Source organism: Cyprinus carpio, chromosome A7 (assembly GCF_018340385.1).
Source record: "Cyprinus carpio isolate SPL01 chromosome A7, ASM1834038v1, whole genome shotgun sequence".
NCBI classification, from domain to species: domain Eukaryota; kingdom Metazoa; phylum Chordata; class Actinopteri; order Cypriniformes; family Cyprinidae; genus Cyprinus; species Cyprinus carpio.
In genome coordinates, this window is record NC_056578.1 from 13,686,148 (window position 1) to 13,707,427 (window position 21,280).

Sequence of the window (21,280 nt, forward strand, 5' to 3'; positions counted from 1 at the left end):
ATGCTTAAAATAGTTTTTCTGAAGGACTTTGTTGTCTCTGGGATGAATTCAATTATTTTCAGTAATTCCTCAAGACGTTAGACGGCGCTATTGACCTCCAAACACGTGATATTCAGCCTCACGTTTTTGAGGAAGGGAAGTTATTGGGCTAAAAAACCCTCAGCGATGCATCGGTACATGGACACCTTCCTCTTTCATCTTTATCACATGCGAAAGGTCTGTGCGATCAGACTGAAGACATCGGTGGTGAAGAGGTTGTGAGATGCTTTCCCGGGTAAACTGTGACGCACCAGTTGAAGAAATTGGCGGACAGCTGTGCATTGCCTAACCGAGGGACTTTAAAATCCAAATCACAATATCTGGTGCCTCAGTAAAGTCCACTACTTACTAACAGCGACCACTACTACGCAAAGACCCACAGAGGTATGTATCAAACTTTTTTGTTCGAATCCAGCCATCTGAATCACTTGGACTGATCGAATCATTCAAAAGAATGAATTAGCTTTAGTCTCGTGACACAAAACGAGGATAAATGACAGCTGTTTAGATGATGTAATGTAAAACATCCAAATGGAAAAGTGTTATCAGCTACTTCAGCTGATAAAACAGAGGACGTCAATAACCGGGTCAAATCATTGCTGTAGCTCTGCAATAATTGACAAACAATCTGATGACTTTAAAATGTGGTCAATAAAATAAGAGGAACTAACGTTACTCAAAAGCCCTTATGCGATGATGGTGTGTTTTCTTTTTCATTCATATTAGTTGGTTTGTAAAATGTTTGTGAAACAAGATACAGGGGAAGTGGTAGTGTTTGAACTCTTAGTGATCTTAAATTTCATCATTCAATACAAACCCAACCAAAACTAAACCGAAGCCGCACTGTGCAGGAGGTTAGAAACCGGAAAACCTGTTCTTATGAATTTTAATAGTCTGACAGTGTTTCCTGCACTACTTATTCGACTTACACTAATACTTACACCGCCATTGGCTCTACAGTGTAGAGAGATTGACGAACAAATGACTCTTATCAGCCGTTTTTAGGCAATCAAAGCATAAAGCGCGACTGTTGTCGCCCGAATCCTGAACGAATGTCTCGAATGAGCCGATTCTTTTTAGTGAATCAGAAACATACAGCGCGACCAGCGTAGCCCCATTTCCCGAAAGAAAGAATCGAAGGAACCGAGTCTTTTTAGTGAATCAGAAACATTCAGCGCGATCAGCGTAGCCCGATTCCTGAAGAATGACTCGTAGGAGCCGATTCTTTTTAGTGAATCAGAAACATTCAGCGCGACCAGCGTAGCCCGATTCCTGAACGAATGACTCGAAGGAACCGATTATTTTTAGTGAATGTAGCCCGATTCCTGAACGCTAGACTTGTATGAATACATTCCTCATATATTATCAGTGACATTCCGCGTGACCAACGTAGTAATTAAAAGTCTTGATAAACACACCATTTACAAGAATTGCATCTGCTGAAGCAATGTCATAATTTCGCAACAGACTGAGGATGATAAATGAATGAAGAATAACATTTTTTGTCAACTCCCCCTCAGTCCTCTATGACCTTATGTTCTCTCTGCTCTGACAGGGGTGATGATGGACAACGGAGGGTTTTGCAACAATAACTATCACAGTGGAAGCAGTGATGATGAGCTGGTGGATATTTCAGATGTTACAGTGAACTTCAGTGAGGATGTCCCGCCTCTGGATCTAGATTACAGTGCGGGTAAGGACACAGGCACTACAGAAGATGATATTAACCAATTATAGTGGACACACTGTAATTTTTTATGCATTTATCAAAGACCTTTATGCTTTTGCATGATTAACTGGTTTGTTTTGATGTTTAGGGTTTTTTAGTTTTACAAACATTTGATAGATAAAGCATAGACATTTACAGTTTGAATGGAGCATCACACTGGTTCTGTAAAACATCTAGGTCTGCTCTTTCAGCCGTGTCAGTTTGGTTGGATCAGATCACTCTCTTCTCTGCACAGAGACAGATGATGCTGTGTGTGATGTCACTTGACAGACTGTTAACATACCAGGAAGTTCCTTTTTTCATGTCTGTATTTCACAGTCTATACCTTCTTCCTCTTTTCACTCTTCTTTCTTGTCTGAAACTCTTACTGTGATGTAACTGTTTTACCTTAACCTTGCAAAGCTTGATATATGAAGTAGCCTAATTGTCAGAAAATCTAGTTCCTTGGAAATGGAATCGTTTAAGACAAAAAAATAAAATAAAATAAAATAAATAAAGTTTGCATATGTGTTTTTTAATGAGTATCATATTCGATAAAACAGGTTTTTATGGTTCATATAGTATGATATAGTGAGAATATGGAGCTCTTACTCAAGGAAGAAAAAAAAGAAAAAAAAATATTCAGAGGACCAAACTGAGCTAAAAAATGCAATGTGCAGTTGCTGATATCTAAATGGGCAAAAAGATAAAATTCTGAAAGCTTGTAATGTAACTCAGTGATATCTTTATAACAGTATAGCAGACTATTTATATAAAATGCATATAAACATCCCAATAATGTGGCTTAGCAAGATGATATTTAAATGATTAAATTATCGAAGCTCTGTAGTTTTTATTGTTGGGGGCAAAACAAAATGTGATGCAAGATGAAGATGATTGAGAGATATACAAATAAAATCTCCTCCAAAGCCTGTTGTATAATTTTTGATACTGACTCACATTTTAATATTTTTTTTTGTGTGTGTGTGTATAAAAGAAGTATGGATAATCAAGTAATTATCCATGTTGTATCTGCCATGCATAGTATAAAAAAAAAAAAAAGATAGTTGTGACTGTTTATCTCACAATTCATACTTTTTTTTTCACGCAATCTAAGTATTAATTCAGAAATAACTCCAAATTGCAAGAAAAAAATAATTAATTGTGAGATGATAAATTCCATATAAATTAAGAATGTAACTTTTTTTTTTTTTTCCTCACACTTTCCATCTTTACATCTCACAATTCTGTTTGTTTTCTCAGAATTCTGAGTTGCAGATTACCTTTACCTTTATTAATTTATTTTCATCCCATGGCGTAAACAAGCTTCTATAAATGTTCATTTTGAAATGGATAACAATATACAAGTTATTCTTAAGTTTACTTTAAAGAAATCAGTGAGATCAGTGAGAGATCAGTGACATGAACTGATAATTGATTAAACATTTGACCACTTCTTGTTGAAGTATGAAGCTTGCCAGAACAAGTCACATGACCCACTGCTCAGTATTCATTGGAATTATGTCAGCAGCACAGTAATCCTTTAAAGATATCAGCAACGTTTGCATAATTTCATTTCTTGTTTGAATGATTTGAAGAACTGAGAGGAAGTAGATTGAAAGTTCATTTTAGGTTGAGCTGCTGTTTTTCGTGGTGAATGTCTCTATTCTCCTTTCTTCTCTTACTCAGTCTTTACTCTTTCTGTTAATTTTGGCTTTGTCGTTAACTGGATCAGAAGTAAAAGACCCAACATATGAGATCAAAGTGAACTGAATGAGACTATATACTACAGAATAATAATAAAAGCACACAGACTTATTTTACAGAGCTGCTGGTTCCTCTTAAACATCCTTTCCTCATTAATGTTTTTCCGCTAAGTCAGACTCAAATAATGGTTTATGGGTCAAAGTCCACACTGCTTCCTTAACCTTATTTTCCCATAGATCTATTTTGAGCGCTAAAATTTCCTGTTAACCCTCTCCAGCCTATTTGAGCATTTGAATAGGATTTATTTTAGACATTCAAACTAAATGTGATGCAAAACGAAGATGATTGAGAGATATACATATAACATACAGATAGGCACTGAACCCCCAGTTGCTCCCCGGGCGCTGGATATAGCTGCCCACTGCTCCGGGTGTGTGTTCACGGTGTGTTCACTCCTCACTGCTGTGTGTGTGCACTTTGATGGGTTAAATGCAGAGCACCAATTCCGAGTATGGGTTTCCATACTTGGCAAATGTCACGACTTGCACTTTCAAATATTAAAAAAGTCAACCAAAAACTCAAGTGCAAGATTAAAAACAAAAACAAAGCTTTGCTGATGAATGGCAAACGTTTTGATTACAACATGACGTCCTCTTGCACCTGTAATTAGGCGCTGATGTTCCTGTTGTGACCAGAATGTTTGCTGTTCCTTTGCCGAGGGTTGTATTTTTTTTCCACCTTCATAGTGTCTAGGCCTTTTTTGCAACATTTTTCCTAAAAAGATAAGATTTATTATTTTTTTGTAATTTTATTTATTTATTGTCATTTTTTGTTTTGCCATTTTTTGAGCTTAGCAGCCCTAGTCTCCACTCCTTTGTATGGAAAAGAGTAGCTTAAATGTTCTGCAAAATATTTTCACTTGTGCTTCTCGGAAGAAAGAAGTCCTACAGGTTTGCAGTGACATGAGCTATTTCTTGTATTTCTTTTTCATTTCTGCTCAGGCTAAGATTCTGACAGCACAGGCTGCACCTTATAGCCCACTGCATTACTGTCCTATATGTCAGATGCTGAAAATATTAACATGCTTTTGTGCTGTCAGAGGCCTTGTTTTAAGTTGAACCTGAATCTTTGAATTTGCTTCAGATTGTATTAGAGCCAGTCTGAAGGCCTGGTGTCTTTTGCTCTACATGTGTTAAACCAGCTAAACTTGTTTGATCTGAAACATTTGACTGTGCTTCACTTCACTTAAGCATCAGTATAAATTCATTGTGTGTGTAAACCATAGGGCTGGGCGGAATATAGAATATCAATATATATATGATATGGTACGAGGTTATACCATTTATATCGATATAGAGAAGTTTCATTTAGCGCATCTGAAAAATAGCAGAGAGTGGAGTGAGCTGCTGCAGGGAAAGTGCATAATCAAATTTGTCCTAAACATGAGACATGCTTTATATTAAGGGCTTTAAAACAGCTCGTAAGTTTAAAATAGTTGCCCAGTCAGTTGCTCTGACAGAGACATGCTGACAGATAGGATACTTGCACTTTTTAATGCGTTTCAGACTTCAGTGAACGAGCGCGCCAAGCAGACGGAGCGCAATAGAATTGGAGTGCATTAATTCTGACTAAAATATACATTTTGCTAAAATATTTGTTGGACAATAAATGTGCTGTATGTAGAAGTTTAAACCTACAAATAAGTATATTTTTATGATCGCACTAACTATAAAGTGGCTGTAATGGGGGTAATCAAAATATACAATTAGTCTGTGCTTTTTTAAAATTTGTTTTCATTTTTAGTTTTAGTGAATTCTGCTTTAAAAAGCATTATTTTGGTTTTTAGATTGTAATGTTACAATGCTATAATGTAATGTGATTTTAACCCTTTTTGCACATAATACATAGCATAGCCTACATGCTTACATGCACTTTAATTTGAAAGTGAAAGTCGTGACATTTGCCAAGTATGGTAACCCATACTCGTAATTGGTGCTCTGCATTTAACCCATCCAAGTGCACACACACAGCAGTGAGAAGTGAACACACCGTGAACACACACCCGGAGCAGTGGGCAGCTATATCCAGTACCCGGGGAGCAACTGGGGGTTCAGGGCACTTCAGCCATGGGTATTGAGGGTGGAAGCAAGTGCTGCTTATTAACTCCCTCCCACCTACAACTCCTGCCAGCACTGAGACTCAAACCTGCGACCTTCGGGTTACAAGTCCAATTCTCTAACCATTAGGCCTTTAATATGTACATTGTTTGTTGCACAACATTGAGCAGGATGTGACTTCTTTTTTTTTTTAAACTAAAATTTTACAGAGATATGATTTTTTGGCCATATTGACCAGCCCTATGTAAATTTTATTTGGCAATAAAGCTAATTTTGTTATAACCGTAGACAAAGCAACTTGTCCTGTTATCAATTCCTGCCCAGTCCGATCGCATAGTATTGACACTAAATGTAGCATTCAGTCACTTAAATCATAGTTCTTGGAATAAAGAATTTTTGTGTTTTCAAGGTTAGTCATTGTTTCCGAGTAAACATGCTAGAAGTAAAATAAAAGTGCTTTATGTATTGTGTAAACACATGTTACATTCACAGTGTTTCCTGTTCTAACTGGCTTGTATTTTGACTTTGACTTCATCCAGTGTTATTTGTGGTCAGCGACTGAATTCAGCTTCAGCCCTTTTCTTTTTGTTGAGTCTGTTTGCATTAGTTCTGACCTGCCAGCAGTATCCCACACACTAACAGCTCTGATTGGCAATGCATTAGTGCACTTTTTGTTATCTGGAATTCCTCTCAGACCACAATGGGAATTGTCCACGATTAATTGGCATGTTATTTGCAGTCTGCTTTCACAATAGAAAAATGGCATAGGCATGCAATGCTGCACACAAATATGCAGAGTTTCTGCTGGTTTCCCATGAGAGTGTGTTGTGTTTTGTCCCTGTAGGCGGCTGTAAAGCAGATTGGAGGCCGAGCAACAGTCCTAAGCTGATAGATCTAATGGATTACCCCGTCCCTGGCATTGGCACCTATGAGGACTTCAACACCATCGACTGGGTTAGGGAGAAGTCTAAAGACAGAGATCGGCATAGAGAGGTGAGAAGATTATTCCACCTGCTTATGAAACATTACCCCTCAGTTCCTGCTGTAACACCTCATCGTTCTTTCAGATCACCAATAAGAGTAAGCATTCCACAGTAGCCTTGCTCTTCAGCATCAGTGATGCCTTTTCCGGCTGGCTTCTGATGCTTCTCATTGGACTCATGTCAGGTCAGCCCACATGTGCCCACTTCCTGTTTACTTGCCTACTTAAAAGTCACAAAGTGCACAAACTTTTCTTCAACCTGCAACTGACTGCTCCTTCTATAATCACTTTAGTTCCATACAATACTATAGAAGAATAGTTGTACATTTATTAAAAGTAGAATATATTATTTTTTTATATAAAAATAGATTTAGATATAGATTGTTCACGTTACCGTTGTTAATTAAAGTACATTTTGTAATCTTTCCCAATTCAAGATCAGTGCTTTACTGTCAGATGCACTTATTATTGTCAAACAATAGTAATTTTATGATAAAATTATCTTTATTTTTAATACCCCCACAACCCCTCCCCCAAGTGCTACCAAATCTGCACCTGGCGCCACCATCTGTAGAACTTATTGGCCCTGAATATAGAAGCATATTTCTCCCATTTAAAGAAAAAATCCTAATTATTAAAAAATGTCAAAAGTATGAAATAATAAATTTACTGTCAATAATTATGCAGTTTTATCTCATAATTTAGAGTTTGTGTGTCATTATTGCTTTTTATGACTGTAAAAATTATAACTTTCCAAAGCATGATTTTTCTTTTTTTTTTATGTGTGTATGTCAGAAATGGGCTTCCATATAAACTAAATTAATATTCTTGCTCATAAGTACACAACACCTCACACAGCATTTGTGACATAGGGAGAGCAATTATACCTCAGATGTTGACGAGATGTGCTATTAATTTTCTTTGCTTGGGACGCAACGCTCTGGCAAACTCCCACAATACCTGAGCATTGTGATGGATAGTTTGCATTGGACAAACACTACTAACATTCCCTTTAGAAAATGTAAAAAGTAGTGATTGAGTATGATGTGAATTGAAGGTTTTTTGTGTCTCATCTCACCCCTCACCAGGGGCCTTGGCTGGAGGTATAGACATTGCTGCCCATTGGATGACGGATCTTAAAGAGGGCGTGTGCCTGAATGGGTTCTGGTTTAATCACGAGCACTGCTGCTGGGCGTCCAATGAGACCACTTTCCAGGAAAGAGACAAGTGTCCCCAGTGGAAAACCTGGGCAGAACTCATGGTTGGAGTCAGTGAGGTGGGTTCAGGCACACTGCGTGACAGAGATCTATGTTACCAGTGCAAGAGTACAATAACAAGAGAAGAATATTGCATGAGTAATCATTTCATCATGTTGTGGTTTACGGCTTTGAATCAAATTTTGCATAATTTTTTCCAGTGACATGAGAAAGTGCAAACATTTGTGGTTCTTGTTTTCGTGAAACATCACATTGTTGCTGACATGTTGACAGATGAAGGACAGATATATGTTTCCTTTTTATATTCTGATTATTGTAATAAGTATTTCCAGTTTAGTGGAATCCAAGAATTACAGGCCTGTTTAGCTCAAAGAATTTCAAATAAATGTATGACAAAGTGTTCTGCGAAGGCTAAATGAAATGAGTTCCAAGTGCCTCTCTTCACTGTGGATTACAGTTCTGTGCTTGTCGCTGGTGTTGGTATGAACTACCGTTCAAAAGTTTGGTGTCGGTTATTTTTTTTTAAATGCCTTTAAATAATAAGTCTTTTTATGGTTAACCAATGATTAACTTATTTGTTCAAAAATAAAGTTAAACTTGAATATTGAAATTTATTATAGAAGTAATGTATCGCTGATTAAAAACAACAGTAGTGTCACATGATCCGTCAGAAACCATTCTAAGCTGCTGATTTGGTGCTCAACAAATTTTTCATCTTATCAATGTTAAAAACAGCTGTGCAGTTTAATTTTGTGCAAACAGTGATGCTTTTTTTCAGGATACATTTATTTGAAATATAATAATAAATGCCATTAGAAATGCCTCTGCTGTCACTTTTGATCAATTTAATGTGTCCCTTATAGTTTCAAATATCTGACTGTAGTGTATATCAACCCCTTGTGGTATGAAGAGAAAGCTACAATATTATTTTTGAAGAAATGACAATAAAACACGCCTTTTAATCTTAGATTTAATTGTATTTTTACTAAAAATTATATTAAAATTATTATTATTTTTTTTAACAAAAAAAAAAAAACATATGTTCTTTGAATTTAAACTTTTATTCACGTATCCTGAATTTTACCGGCCTTTTTAAAAGTAATTTCTGAAGATCATTTTTAGGATGCTATGTCTTGAGATTTGTAGCATTATTATCATTCGGGAGGGAGCTTCAAGCCTTAATTAGGATGTATGACTCCTCAAATCTACCAGTATTCATTTCTTTATTATTTTTTAGAATCAAAATTATAAATCAAGTGGTATGTAAAAACAATTGTGGCCTCTAACTATAGATATGTCCTGTAGAGGGTGACAGTGTATAAGATCCTTTCGTTTCACTTGTATCCTGTGTTTGTTTTGCAGCAGGGCAGTGTAAATGTGCTGAATCATTTCATGTATGTGAGCTGGGCTCTTCTCTTTGCCTTCCTGGCTGTGATTCTTGTGAGGGCCTTCGCCCCTTATGCTTGCGGTTCAGGAATACCAGAGGTGAGATGATCCTCAAACACACACACACACACACACACACACACACACACACACACACACACACACACACACACAATGCGTCATGTATCTTTCCACACATTCAAGCTCATTTCCCAACAATCCACTCATTCTAGGACTTTTCTGTTTTGTCACTTCAGCTTCACATTAAATGTGACTTCAAAAACACCCCCCCCTGTTAAGTAGTAGCCACTTTATACCTCAAACTCTTTCTTCAGTTTTATTATGTACAGAGATTATAACTGTACATTGCACAGTTTTTGACAGTTCCACAATTTTCTGTACTGTTTTCAGATGTTCAAAATGTTTTCAGATGTTCAACCACAATTGCTTCTGCTTTCTAACCTCGGCAGAGAGAACAATGAAGGGCTTTCTGTCAAAAGCCCATGTTAGATTATTGTAGTTGTACTACTGATTTAAAATCATGTGGAGGAGTTGTCAGAGGAGATTTAAGGACATTTCTAATAGCTGTTTTTATGGCTGGTCCATTAAAACATGTTTACATGCCAAGAATAACTGCTTAACCTGCATTCTTCAACTTGTGGTCTGGAAAATGGCCTGTTTTTGCGAATAATTTTGAATCCTGACTAACCAGTCTTTAATTCTTGCAGATTAAGACCATCCTGAGTGGCTTTATAATTCGGGGCTACCTGGGGAAGTGGACTTTGATCATAAAGACCATCACACTTGTGCTGGCCGTCTCGTCTGGCCTCAGTCTGGGGAAGGAGGGTCCGCTGGTTCATGTAGCCTGCTGCTGCGCAAACATCCTCTGCCATTTCTTCACCAAATACCGTCGAAATGAGGCCAAGAGACGAGAGGTGAGAGGAACTGGGGCGGGAGATAAGGAGAGGAGTGATGGAGAGATAAGGGAGAGGGGAGCGTGGGATAGTCTGATGGAAAAGTAACAAAGTATTTTGCATCTTGGATCAAAACTTGTAATGTAATACATTGATATCAGCCTCTTGGCTTGGTCTCTGTTAACTGCTGTGCTGGAAGTTGCCATTGCCAATTTGGTAATAGAAATAGCGAACAGACAAGGCTTTTTCTAGACTATCTAGGCTGATGTATAATTCATTTTTCATGAATTTAGGATGGTGAATGTGCTCTTTATTTTGTTTTACTTGGGAAATAAGAATGCAATGGAATGTAAATGAGTAAATATACATTTTTGTTTGTGTGTTAGGTGTTGTCTGCAGCATCTGCAGTGGGAGTGTCTGTAGCGTTTGGTGCTCCTATTGGAGGGGTGCTTTTTAGTTTGGAAGAGGTATGCATTTTATATTTCTGTAGTCCTTTCGTAAACATTGAGTCTTGTATATTTCATGTTTCAATTTTTATTTTTTTATTTTTTTGGAAAGGTTATTAAACAGTCCGCTAAGTAAACCCCAAATAAACCCAGATGGGATCAGGGGTCATTTTGAGGGAGTTATTTCATGATAATATCCAACTGAGTGTCTCGGTGTAGAAAAGAATCACTCCCTTTAAAATAATCACATTGTGTGTCTTTTTTTTGTGGACACAGTTTGTTTTATCCAGATGTATTTACTCAGTGCAACTTATAACATCCAAGTAAAAGATATAACAGCATTTTGTCTGCAAAAACTAAAACTAAAAAACAGATTCATTGTTTTTGAAAAAGGATCACCCGCCCCATCCTAATAATGACTTGTAAACTCAATCATATGCCGCTAAATCACCTTCTCAATGGCACACAAAGCCATTTAACTTTCAACTGTGATCAGCTGTGGTCATTTTGATTAGTTCAGCATGAAAACTGTGAAAACATTTGCTGAATGTTGTTTGAACATCTGACAGTGACCATATTTCTCCTGCATTTCTATTTCAGGTCAGCTACTACTTCCCTCTGAAGACTCTGTGGCGTTCGTTCTTCGCTGCTCTGGTTGCAGCATTCACCCTTCGCTCCATTAATCCCTTCGGGAACAGCCGACTGGTCCTTTTCTACGTGGAGTTCCACACACCCTGGCATCTTCTAGAACTCATACCTTTTGTGCTTCTGGGCATCTTCGGTGGCCTTTGGGGGGCTTTCTTCATTCATGCTAACATTGCTTGGTGCCGTCTCCGTAAGAACACCCGCCTTGGCCACTACCCTGTCATTGAGGTTCTGGTGGTCACCCTGCTCACAGCGTTGCTGGCGTTCCCAATCGAGTACACTCGGATGAGCAGCAGCGAACTGATCTCTGAGCTGTTTAATGACTGTGGTCTGCTGGACTCATCGAAACTCTGCGACTACTCCGGCAACAGTGGAGGCACATCTGGAAGTGTTAATGCCACTGCTGCTAATGGTCTGGGGGCTCGGCTGGCGGGGCCAGGTCTCTATACAGCTATGTGGCAGCTAGCTCTTGCACTGGTCTTTAAGATGCTCATCACTGTGGCTACATTTGGCATTAAGGTAACAGACCTAGATGTGTTTTTGAAGGCAAAACAGAATATCAGGGCAGTTCTGAGAATAAAACCACAGAATGAGTTAATATAATGGTTTATATAATATCTCCACAAATTTACCATGGTACAATTTAATTTTGGAAAGTTTTTAACTTAGAAACTTAGTAATTATTATTTTAAAACAGATAGGCCTACCTCAGTCGTTTCACTTCCCAACCTATCATTTTTAAAGCAGTATGTACAAGTTGACAAGTTTTGATTTGGATTGGACAGTCAGGTTTCCATTCCATGCTGCAATTCCATATCTTATCAAACTCCCAAAAACAGACTGATAAAACAGAAATAAAATCTTCTGATTAACCCCAAATACTTTAAACCTTCACAAAAAATATAACCTCTTTGTGAAAATATCAAGTAAGCTCTGCCATCTTTATCTATTAATTCTGTTTTGCTCCTTGTTCTCTCTCCAGGTGCCGTCTGGTTTATTCATCCCTAGTATTGCTGTGGGGGCAATAGCAGGCAGACTTCTTGGAGTGGGCATGGAGCAGCTAGCCGTACACAACCATGAACGGAAAATTTTCAGAGGCTGGTGCTCTCCAGGGGCAGACTGCATCACGCCGGGCCTGTATGCCATGGTGGGCGCAGCAGCCTGTCTGGGTGAGGGGTGATTCAGTTGCATCTCTGCGAAACTCTTCCGAACATTCATTTTCCAGATGATTTATTTTTCACTTCGCAATCAAATTGCCCTGCGCAGTCTTCCATACAGAAGCATTTAATGGTGGCTTTCAGGAACGTAGCCTGACCCTGCTTAGTCATTGATACATTCTAATAATTTGAATTACACCGTTAAATCACTACATCTAGCTATAATCTTGCTGCATTGTCAAACTAGCAAGCAAGCATTTATTTTTTTATTTTTTTTCTCATTTCTACTCTAGGTGGTGTGACACGTATGACCGTCTCTCTGGTGGTCATTATGTTTGAGCTGACAGGAGGTTTAGAGTACATTGTGCCCCTCATGGCTGCTACCATGACCAGCAAATGGGTCGCTGATGCTCTGAGTCGTGAGAGCATTTATGAGGCCCACATCCGTCTGAATGGTTACCCTTTCCTGGAGGCCAAAGAAGAATTCCGCCACAAGACTCTTGCCACGGATGTAATGCGGCCGCGGCAGAGCGACCCACCGCTGTCTGTGCTGACGCAGAGCGGGATGTCTGTAGAGGAGGTGGAGAGACTCATCGCAGACACCACCTACAGCGGCTTTCCTGTGGTTATCTCACAGCAGTCTCAGAGATTGGTGGGCTTTGTGTTGAGGAGGGATCTGGTCATATCCTTAGGTGAGCGTCTTTTTATTGGTTGCTCCACATATTTACGCTATTTACAGGGTTTTCTAAGTCTAAGAAAATAAAGTGTGTGTGTGACCTATATATACACGAGGGCTGTCCGGAAAGTATATAGTAATATGAAAAATACAAGAGGAGAGATGTAATAGGATGCTTTTCCAAAAACTGAATACACCTTTAAAAAGGGAAGAGAGTTCAGACTGTCGATGAGATTCAGGAAAGTAAGACGAGGCAGCGGAAGAGACACTGGGAGAACTATGTAGGGTCCCAAGGTGCCTACTTTGAAGGGGACCGATATAGATACTGTATGAATAGGTAGATTGTCAATGCCGGTTGGTGAACACTTGAGAGCAAGTTGCCGGTGCATCTGCACTAACTGTAGTTGTACGCATGAACAATATACATATTCATTAAACTTCAGAAGATGCTTTTGTCAAACTAGCACAAAACAACAAGACGAAACCGTTAGCTAACAAGGCATTAAAAAGGTACTTTAGTTTAAAAACCTGTAATTTTTGAGTTAATAGAAATTAAAACCAACAAAATTTTACCTGTGAAAGTGTATCCAGTTTATTCAGGAATTTAAATTTAGGCGCTTTTTACAACCAGATACTGCGCAATGCTGTTACAGCTCAAAACTCATTGATTTTTATTGAGTGATGACGTATTGACCAGGATTGCGGACACGTCTACGTGCTTGAAGCGGGCAAATGAGGAATCTACCTATACATCTATCTATGGGAACTGAGGGGGCATTGCCCTATGTACAATGTATCTTCTTCGATAAATATCGCTATTTTATATATAATATAATATATAAAATACACACACTGTAAAGGAAACCCTGTAAGTAGTGTATATAAATACACAAACACACACTTCCATTCAAAAGGTTAGGGTCAGTTCTTTGAAAGAAACTAATATTTTCATCAGTGTTTAAAACCATTGTGCTGATTAATATTTTTGAGGAAACCATGATGGAGTATCTTTTAGGGTATGATTAAAAAAACAAACAAAAAAACAGAATAAAGTATAAACCTATTTTTTACAATATTTCTAGGTTGTATATTGCTCTCTGTTAAAAGTCACTTGCAAGCCATCATGACATCAGTAGGAGTCTAAACCAGTGACTAAAGCTACCGACTACAGACTGAAAGTAGTTTTTTTTTCTTCTTGCTACTAAATGTCTTAAACCAAACCCTTGATTATCAGTCGAAGAGTTGATACCACAGAGATTTTGTCAGCCTGGCGCCTTGTAAGTGCAACTTTGTTTCCTGGATGACTGATTAAAAACCGGTGTGCCCTGATTCCAAGACATTTTAAAGCGGTCAGCCAATCAGATTGGAAGCAGTGATTTCAGCCAGCTCCTGCCAGTTTTGTGTGGAATATGATAGTTTCTGAACAGTCCATGGGCTGCCTCAGAAGTTTGCTAATTAACCTTTGTTGTAATCGATAGATTAGTGTTGAGTTTACCCAGCTTATATCCCTGTGTTTTTTCCACTAAATTATCATAGAGAATGCACGGCGGCATCAGGAGGGTGTGGTCAGCGTGTCTGCCGTCCTGTTCACTGAATGTGATCCACCCGTGTCACCCAGCGCTCCTCCTGCAGTCAAACTGCACAACATCTTGGACCTCAGCCCCTTTACGGTCACTGTGCACACGCCCATGGAAATCGTGGTGGACATCTTCCGCAAGCTCGGCCTGCGGCAGTGCCTCGTCATTCAGAACGGGTGAGTCTGTCGTCATGCATGATTTGTATAACTGTGTGGTCTCTTTAAAGCAGTAGATGAGATACAAGCGTAGCAGATATTTGTTTCCTCCCATGAGAAGCAGAATGAAGCTGTTAATTTAGTTTTTGCCATCTCAAGCTAGATTTGACTGGGCCAAGGAGAAATAAACAACATTTTAGTGATCACGTCTCATTTCTAGCTGTATGAATGCAGGTCTGATTGAAAGATTTTAATCTCGCCTCTTTTTTTTTTGAGCAGTTTTGTCAGTACAGCAGAAGTACCATAAATATCTTGGTGGACCTATGAATATTTTCTTTGACAGTGAGGGATCTGGGAGTTGTGCAGATGTTAGAACCACTGCTGAAGTACAACACAAATTGGTACAACAAAATAGGTTAGCTTAGCACCATGCTAATGTCATTCTCTATTGGAATCAATTGAGTCAACTCTCCCATATTTGTCATTGCTGCCTATGTTAAGCGTTTCAAATCAGAAATTTATAAGGTTTAACCTCAGTTCGAATGCCGCCTTGAGGGCTGCTCATGATTTGCAGTGTTAAAAGTCAGCCCACCAGGTTTAAGAACAGAGCTGTTGTCTCGAATTTGCAGTTAAACTATGTTTGTTAAACCAGCCCAAGCATGAGAGCTGTCCTAGCTGAGTCTATGCTCTTCTGTGATGGGGGCATTTATACTTATAAAAGTCCACATTGAGTTTCAGTTTTTATTTCCCACATATGTCCTTTCTCATAAGAGTGCTCCCTATTATATTTGTTCAAAACAGCTGGAGTTCTTTTAATCCGGTCCTGATGTTGAGTAGATCAACGTGGCTGTTTTTCTTTCTCCATCCCTGTGATCCACCCTTCAAGTCTATCTAGGACAATAAAAGGAAATGACATAATATGAAAAGAGAGAAGACTGGAAACACACACGCACTTAGAACATGTGGCCTTGAACCTTTATGCAAACATAGTCTCTCTCATGCATATGCTAACTAGGACCATCTGTTCAGTAATTGTCTGTTTGATTTGTGTGTCTTGACAGATCAATGATCAGTATTAATTAAAAACAAGAATCCTTTTTCTCCCTCTCTTTTCTGTCGCTCATTCAGGCGTTTGCTGGGAATCATCACTAAAAAGGACATTCTTAAACACATGGCGCAGATGGCCAACAGAGACCCGGAATCAATCCTCTTCAACTGAAGACTCTCAAGACTGAACGGACAGGATAAACTCACTCCTGCAGACACACACACACACACACACACACACACACACACACACACACACACACACACACACACATGCTGCCAGTGGTAGGACTGTGTGTGTCACTGAGCTACTGCTATTATAGAGTGGTCTGAGAGTGGCCTAAGGCAGCTTTTTGCAGCTCCAGAACTGGACATGTTCAGACAGGAGCTGTTTAGCCTGTCCGGAGGCTACAGAGACAGTAATGTGAGAAATACTGTCCCCTCACACCTGTGAACCTCATATATGACCTGATCTGAATTGTTGCCATCAGGACATGCTGCATGTGTACCAAATGCTTTTCCTGCCTGCACGTATATTTAAATTTGGGGATCGATGACTTCTTTTTGTGTTCTTTATTCGTTTATGGTGCTTTGCTCTGCTAAAGGTAGCTTGAACTAGCTTTACATGGTTGCTAGTCTCTCAGGCTGGGCTGGGTTGCTGGTTTTGGGTATTTATCGGGCTGGGAGACCAACTGACTGAGACCAGCCAACAAAAGGTAGCTTAAGCTATTTTTTAGCAGGATTTCCATCCCTGGAGTGACGTTTGACCTCGAGAGGAACTTCAGAAGGGTGAGAACATTCCTGAGATGATCTGGGAAACGTGCGTTAAGGGTGTCTCGTCTGAACCTGCGTGTGTCGAGCGATCCCTGTGGGAAGATGCGCCGACTTTTGTAGAAGTGCAATGAGATTTGGTGTATCATGTTGAAAAGTCATACAGACGCAATTACTTTTTTTCATTTATGCATACTAGCAAAACGCCACCAGTAGTGCTGTTACTCTATTTCTCACTCTAAAGACATCCCACTCTTGAAGCGTTTATATATGACTTCAACCGGACAGAAGCCAATGTTGAATTTTTTTGTTTTTTGTTTTTTTTTGTGGAAGGTGCCTTAAAGTAATGGTTCATCCAGCAATTCTGTCATTTACTCACCCTTTTGACGTTCCAAATCTGTATGATTCTCTTTTCTTCTGTGAAACCTAAAATAAGACATTTTCTGAGCGTGAAAACCAATAGCAACTAAAACTGTTTGGTTACCAACATTCTTCAAAATCTGTTCTTTTGTGTTCTGCAGAAGAATACAAAGTCATACTGTTTTGGAACAACACTAAGGTGAGTAAACGGATGAGGGAATTTTCTTTTTTGTATGAAATATGCCTTCAGTAGTTAGTTGAAGTGCCCTGGTTCTCCCTCTGTCGTTCTGCTATTACAGCAAGCTCTTTGGTCTTACCAGTGGCATATGATTTCCAAAAAGTTTGTAGTTGCTGCTAAACAACTGATTTCCACTCAGCTTTCCCAATGAACCAAGCTGCAGTTCCTGCGTGGCACCACCAGGAGGCACTATCTCACAGACTGTTCATTCTGGACATTGTGCACCGTCTGATTGATTCTTGACCAGGTTCGCTTTCTGGGTGTGTTGCGGCATTCTCTCATGTCATTACAGTTGGGACTCTTTACATTTTTATTCTCATATTGAGCACCTGGGCCCCTCCGTTCCTTCATCCATCACCCTCACTGTCTTTCTCATGTAACCACGCTGTCATCCTCAGGCAACCTCAGTGAAGCATCTCCAGGCAACTCCCTTGTTTGTCCGTGAGGACCCAATCATGACATAAGATCCTCCCTGTAATGAAAGGCCAAAACTTGTACTGTAGTCCTCTTCCTTGCTCAAATTTTTGTCTCTCTGCATTTCAAAACCTCCACCCTGCAGTTCAGTGCATGCTTTTTTTTCCCCCTACATTGGCATTTGAGTTGTTTATGACCTATTATAGGCATTTGATTCTTTTTATGCCTGTTCTAAACACTCACTTTCCCTACTCGCTGTAATTCCCGAGAGTTGGATTAGGGGCAGGGAGGTCGTGGAGGGCTATTGTTCCCATTCGCTCCTGCTCGTCTGGGCTCCCGGTCGCCAGGATGTCCCCCGACTGCTTCCCTCAAGCACCGTCACGCAGCCCAGACCGCCTTCCACTCTTAGAAAGACAATTTCCGGTCCAGTCTTTAAACAACAGGCGATTCTAAACTGTTATAATGGAGCGGGGGAAAAAAGAAATTCTTGTGCTGTGATTATTGAAAGAAAAGGTGTGTGTATGTGTGTGTGAGTATTTGTGTGTGGGGCCATAGGGGTGTTGGAAGGAGAGATTACGCTTTTCTCTTTTGCCTTCCTAGGAAAACTTAGAAATATGGGAGGAGGGAGAGCAGGAAAGGTTAATTAAACAGTGTTCACTGGTCAGTGGAAGGGATCGTTTCACAAAGGTCCCCTCTGTGTCACACGGGGGGTTATTGGAGAGACTTGGCACGAAGGACTTCCACTCATTCCTACAATCCGGGTGGGTGCTGAGCCTCTTTGCGCTGTAACCCAACACTCGATTGGTGCAGAAGGAACCAGGCCAGGATGGGACCAAATGAAATGGCCAAGGACGCGCCACAGACCTCCTATGTTCTTATCTACAGAACGTAGGCTTACAGAACGCAACTTTTCAACTCAGGAAGCACCACGTAAACAGCTGTTTAGTTGGCGTCTACTTGCCTTTTTCTATGCAAACAGTCAGTTTAGTGCTGAAGAGAAATGCTAAACCTGAGTAAACTGCTTTTACAGGTGTCATTGAGCATGCATGTCTAAAGAAACCTGTTTTTTTTTTTTCTTGCCAAAAAGACGATACAGTTATTACCAAATTGGTTGGAAGGAAAATTAATTCTAAAGCACTTTTCGGAGATTAAGTATGTGTCCATTTTAGTGATGAGATGTTAGCTTTAATAGGTATTAATTGCACAAAAATGTTTTCTATTACAGTATTTGTACATGTCTGTGCTTGTATCATATTGTCAAATGAACTTTTGTCCAATTGAAGAAATCTGAATGATGTATTCCATGCAGACTGCATTCATCTGGAGGTCAAAAAGTATGTTTATGTTTTAGATATATAAAGAATGGCTTGTGGCTTCAAGTTTTTGGTTTATCTTACATAATCAAAGACTCCGGGATATGAAAATTCCAGAAGTATTAGCATTTTTATTCCCTAGAATCCCAAACGACTCTGGTGCCTTTAGAAACAGACCACCGCTGGTTTGTGTTCAATGTGGTATTTGAAGGAAATCGCTGAGGGTCTCTTAAAACACCACAGGACTGTGGGTGAGTCTCATGTATTGCTTCAGAACTCTTTTTTTCCCCACACCTTTTGAAGGCCAATGTTTTAATAGCCGTTCTTTTGTAACTTTATTATCAGGAATATTGTCTTTTGAAAAAGCACAAATGCTTTTTAAAGTAGCAACAATGTGAAATGATCTGTCTAGGGCGTGTTTTTGCTTGTTTTTTTGAAAATTGTTCACAGATGACTTCGAGAATAATTGTACACGGACCTTTGAACAAAACACACCCTTGTAATTCTTCAGTTCAGGTTCATTGTGCATGTAGCGTTTGTTAAAATAAGCACTGCTATTATGTACGTAACCGTTCTAAACTTCTAACCTCAAGTAATAAACTTCAGCACATTACTTATCCTGCGACATTAATGCTTTGAGATGGGTAACGTATGGAAGACTGTTTCTGCATCGGAGTAGAAGAAATAAAAAGGTAATTGCAACTTCATATCTAACGATTTCAGCCTTATTCGTATCTCACAATCTGATACTAAATCTCGAAATGTGAGATAACTGCAACTTTGATTTAATATCTTACATTTGTACCTATATACCTATATATATTAATAACAAAAATAAATTCAAAATATTGATAAATACTATAATAGTACAGAAATAATACTGAAAACACTTTTCTATAGAAGCTATCCTCACACACACACAAAAAGTTGCGACTTGGCTTGGGACAGTAATCACCTACCTAGTAACCACCTACAACTATTTAATAACCACATGGCAACCACTCAGAACATCTTGGCAACCATATAACAACACCATGACATTGAGTAAACACCTGTATAAACCGCTGTTTAGTTGGGGTAAATGCCTGTGCAATTACATTACACACTACCAAAAAAGTGATTGTTTTTAGGAAATGTAAAAATCTAGTTTGGTAATGTCTATGTGATCACAAACTTAATTTCTGGGTCTCAGACAGGAGAGGAGATGGCTATGGGACTGAGGGATGGTTGCAGAGTTTTATTGTCTCACAGGAAGGAGGTGATCCAGCTCCAGCCCTGCCGCCGCTCTCCCCGTGCCAACTGTCCCATTTGTTTATTTGTGTTTACTCTTTCTAGGCCCTGCACAAATAAATGAGATAAGTGAATCCTGTGTGCGTGTGCACTGAGATGTTTCGATTCCTGTGACATTCCGGAGTTTTCTGGTGGATTCTGGGAATTGGGGAGGACAAGGTTGGGTTTGTGAATAGGAATGCTTGGTGGTCTTAATGAATGGCAGAAAAGCTTTACTGATGACACATATGAGTGACGGATTGCTTGGGAGCGCTGGCAAGGGGAATGTGTGATGAAGTGTTTCAGTTGATGTGGGTGAGGGTATATATGCTCAGGGTGTGTGTGGCCACATCTAATAGTGAATAGACTGGTGTGTGTGTGGTCAATGCTGAATTAGCCAAATGGTGTGTAAGTGTGTGTGGCCTGTGAGTGTGCTTTGTTTTTGTTTTTTTGATGGTGAGACATCGGGACCCTAAGCAGAAGTGAGAATGATGGTGACTCTAGAAGACTTAATTTGTTGTCTAGAAGACTTATGAGAACAGAGAGCTGGGGAGTGATCCTAAGCTTGGATCTGAGTGTATACACTTATGTGGGTTTTCATCTGACAAAATATCCCTTTAGGGAAGGCCCCAATGGTGCAATAGTCATTATATATCTGCCATTGTATTTTATAAGAGCTTCGTTTATCTTGGCCGTAGCGCAAAGAAAAAATTGTGAAATATTGTAAAATGACAGAAGCCTTGGGCAACTGGTTGAAATGGTCAATTGGTAAAGCGGTTTATTAATTGAACAAACTAACTCCCAGTCAATTAGTGGAGATACTAATATAATTTGCATCCTACTTGCTTATTTAGTTATTACTACATGGTGAGCATTATGTAATATTCTTGAGACATGCTGATAAGGTTGTAATGTGATCCCCAAATGTAAAATCCTGTCCTGTTCATAAGCAATTTATATATATATATATATATATAATATATAATAAAATATTTCTTTAAATCAAATTTGAAACGTGTGTATTCATGTTTTTTTAAGATTTTATTTAAAAACTGTACAAAGAATATAAAACAATAGAAAAAGACCACTTAAAAGAGTGTAAGACAATAGGAGTCAATGGGAAGTCCCCACCATGATAGAGA

General features: G+C 39.1%; 1 protein-coding gene across 3 annotated transcripts; it reads left to right on the forward strand.

Moving 5' to 3' along the window:
* Positions 1–93: 93 nt before the first annotated feature.
* Positions 94–19,483, forward strand: LOC109074301 (H(+)/Cl(-) exchange transporter 5-like). Of its 3 annotated transcripts, XM_042759769.1 has the most exons (14): positions 94–423; positions 1,595–1,732; positions 6,416–6,564; positions 6,639–6,738; positions 7,642–7,829; positions 9,133–9,255; positions 9,885–10,091; positions 10,457–10,537; positions 11,117–11,680; positions 12,144–12,330; positions 12,612–13,010; positions 14,531–14,747; positions 15,855–15,988; positions 16,019–19,483. In XM_042759769.1, exons 2-13 carry the CDS (start codon positions 1,600–1,602, stop codon positions 15,943–15,945), a joined length of 2,439 nt encoding a protein of 812 aa, XP_042615703.1. In that variant the 5' UTR covers positions 94–423; positions 1,595–1,599; the 3' UTR covers positions 15,946–15,988; positions 16,019–19,483. The 3 variants fall into 3 exon arrangements, with proteins under 3 accessions (XP_042615703.1, XP_042615702.1, XP_042615704.1); XM_042759768.1 differs by having other exon boundaries at positions 15,855–19,483; XM_042759770.1 differs by having other exon boundaries at positions 9,136–9,255; positions 15,855–19,483.
* The last annotated feature ends 1,797 nt before the right edge of the window (positions 19,484–21,280 follow it).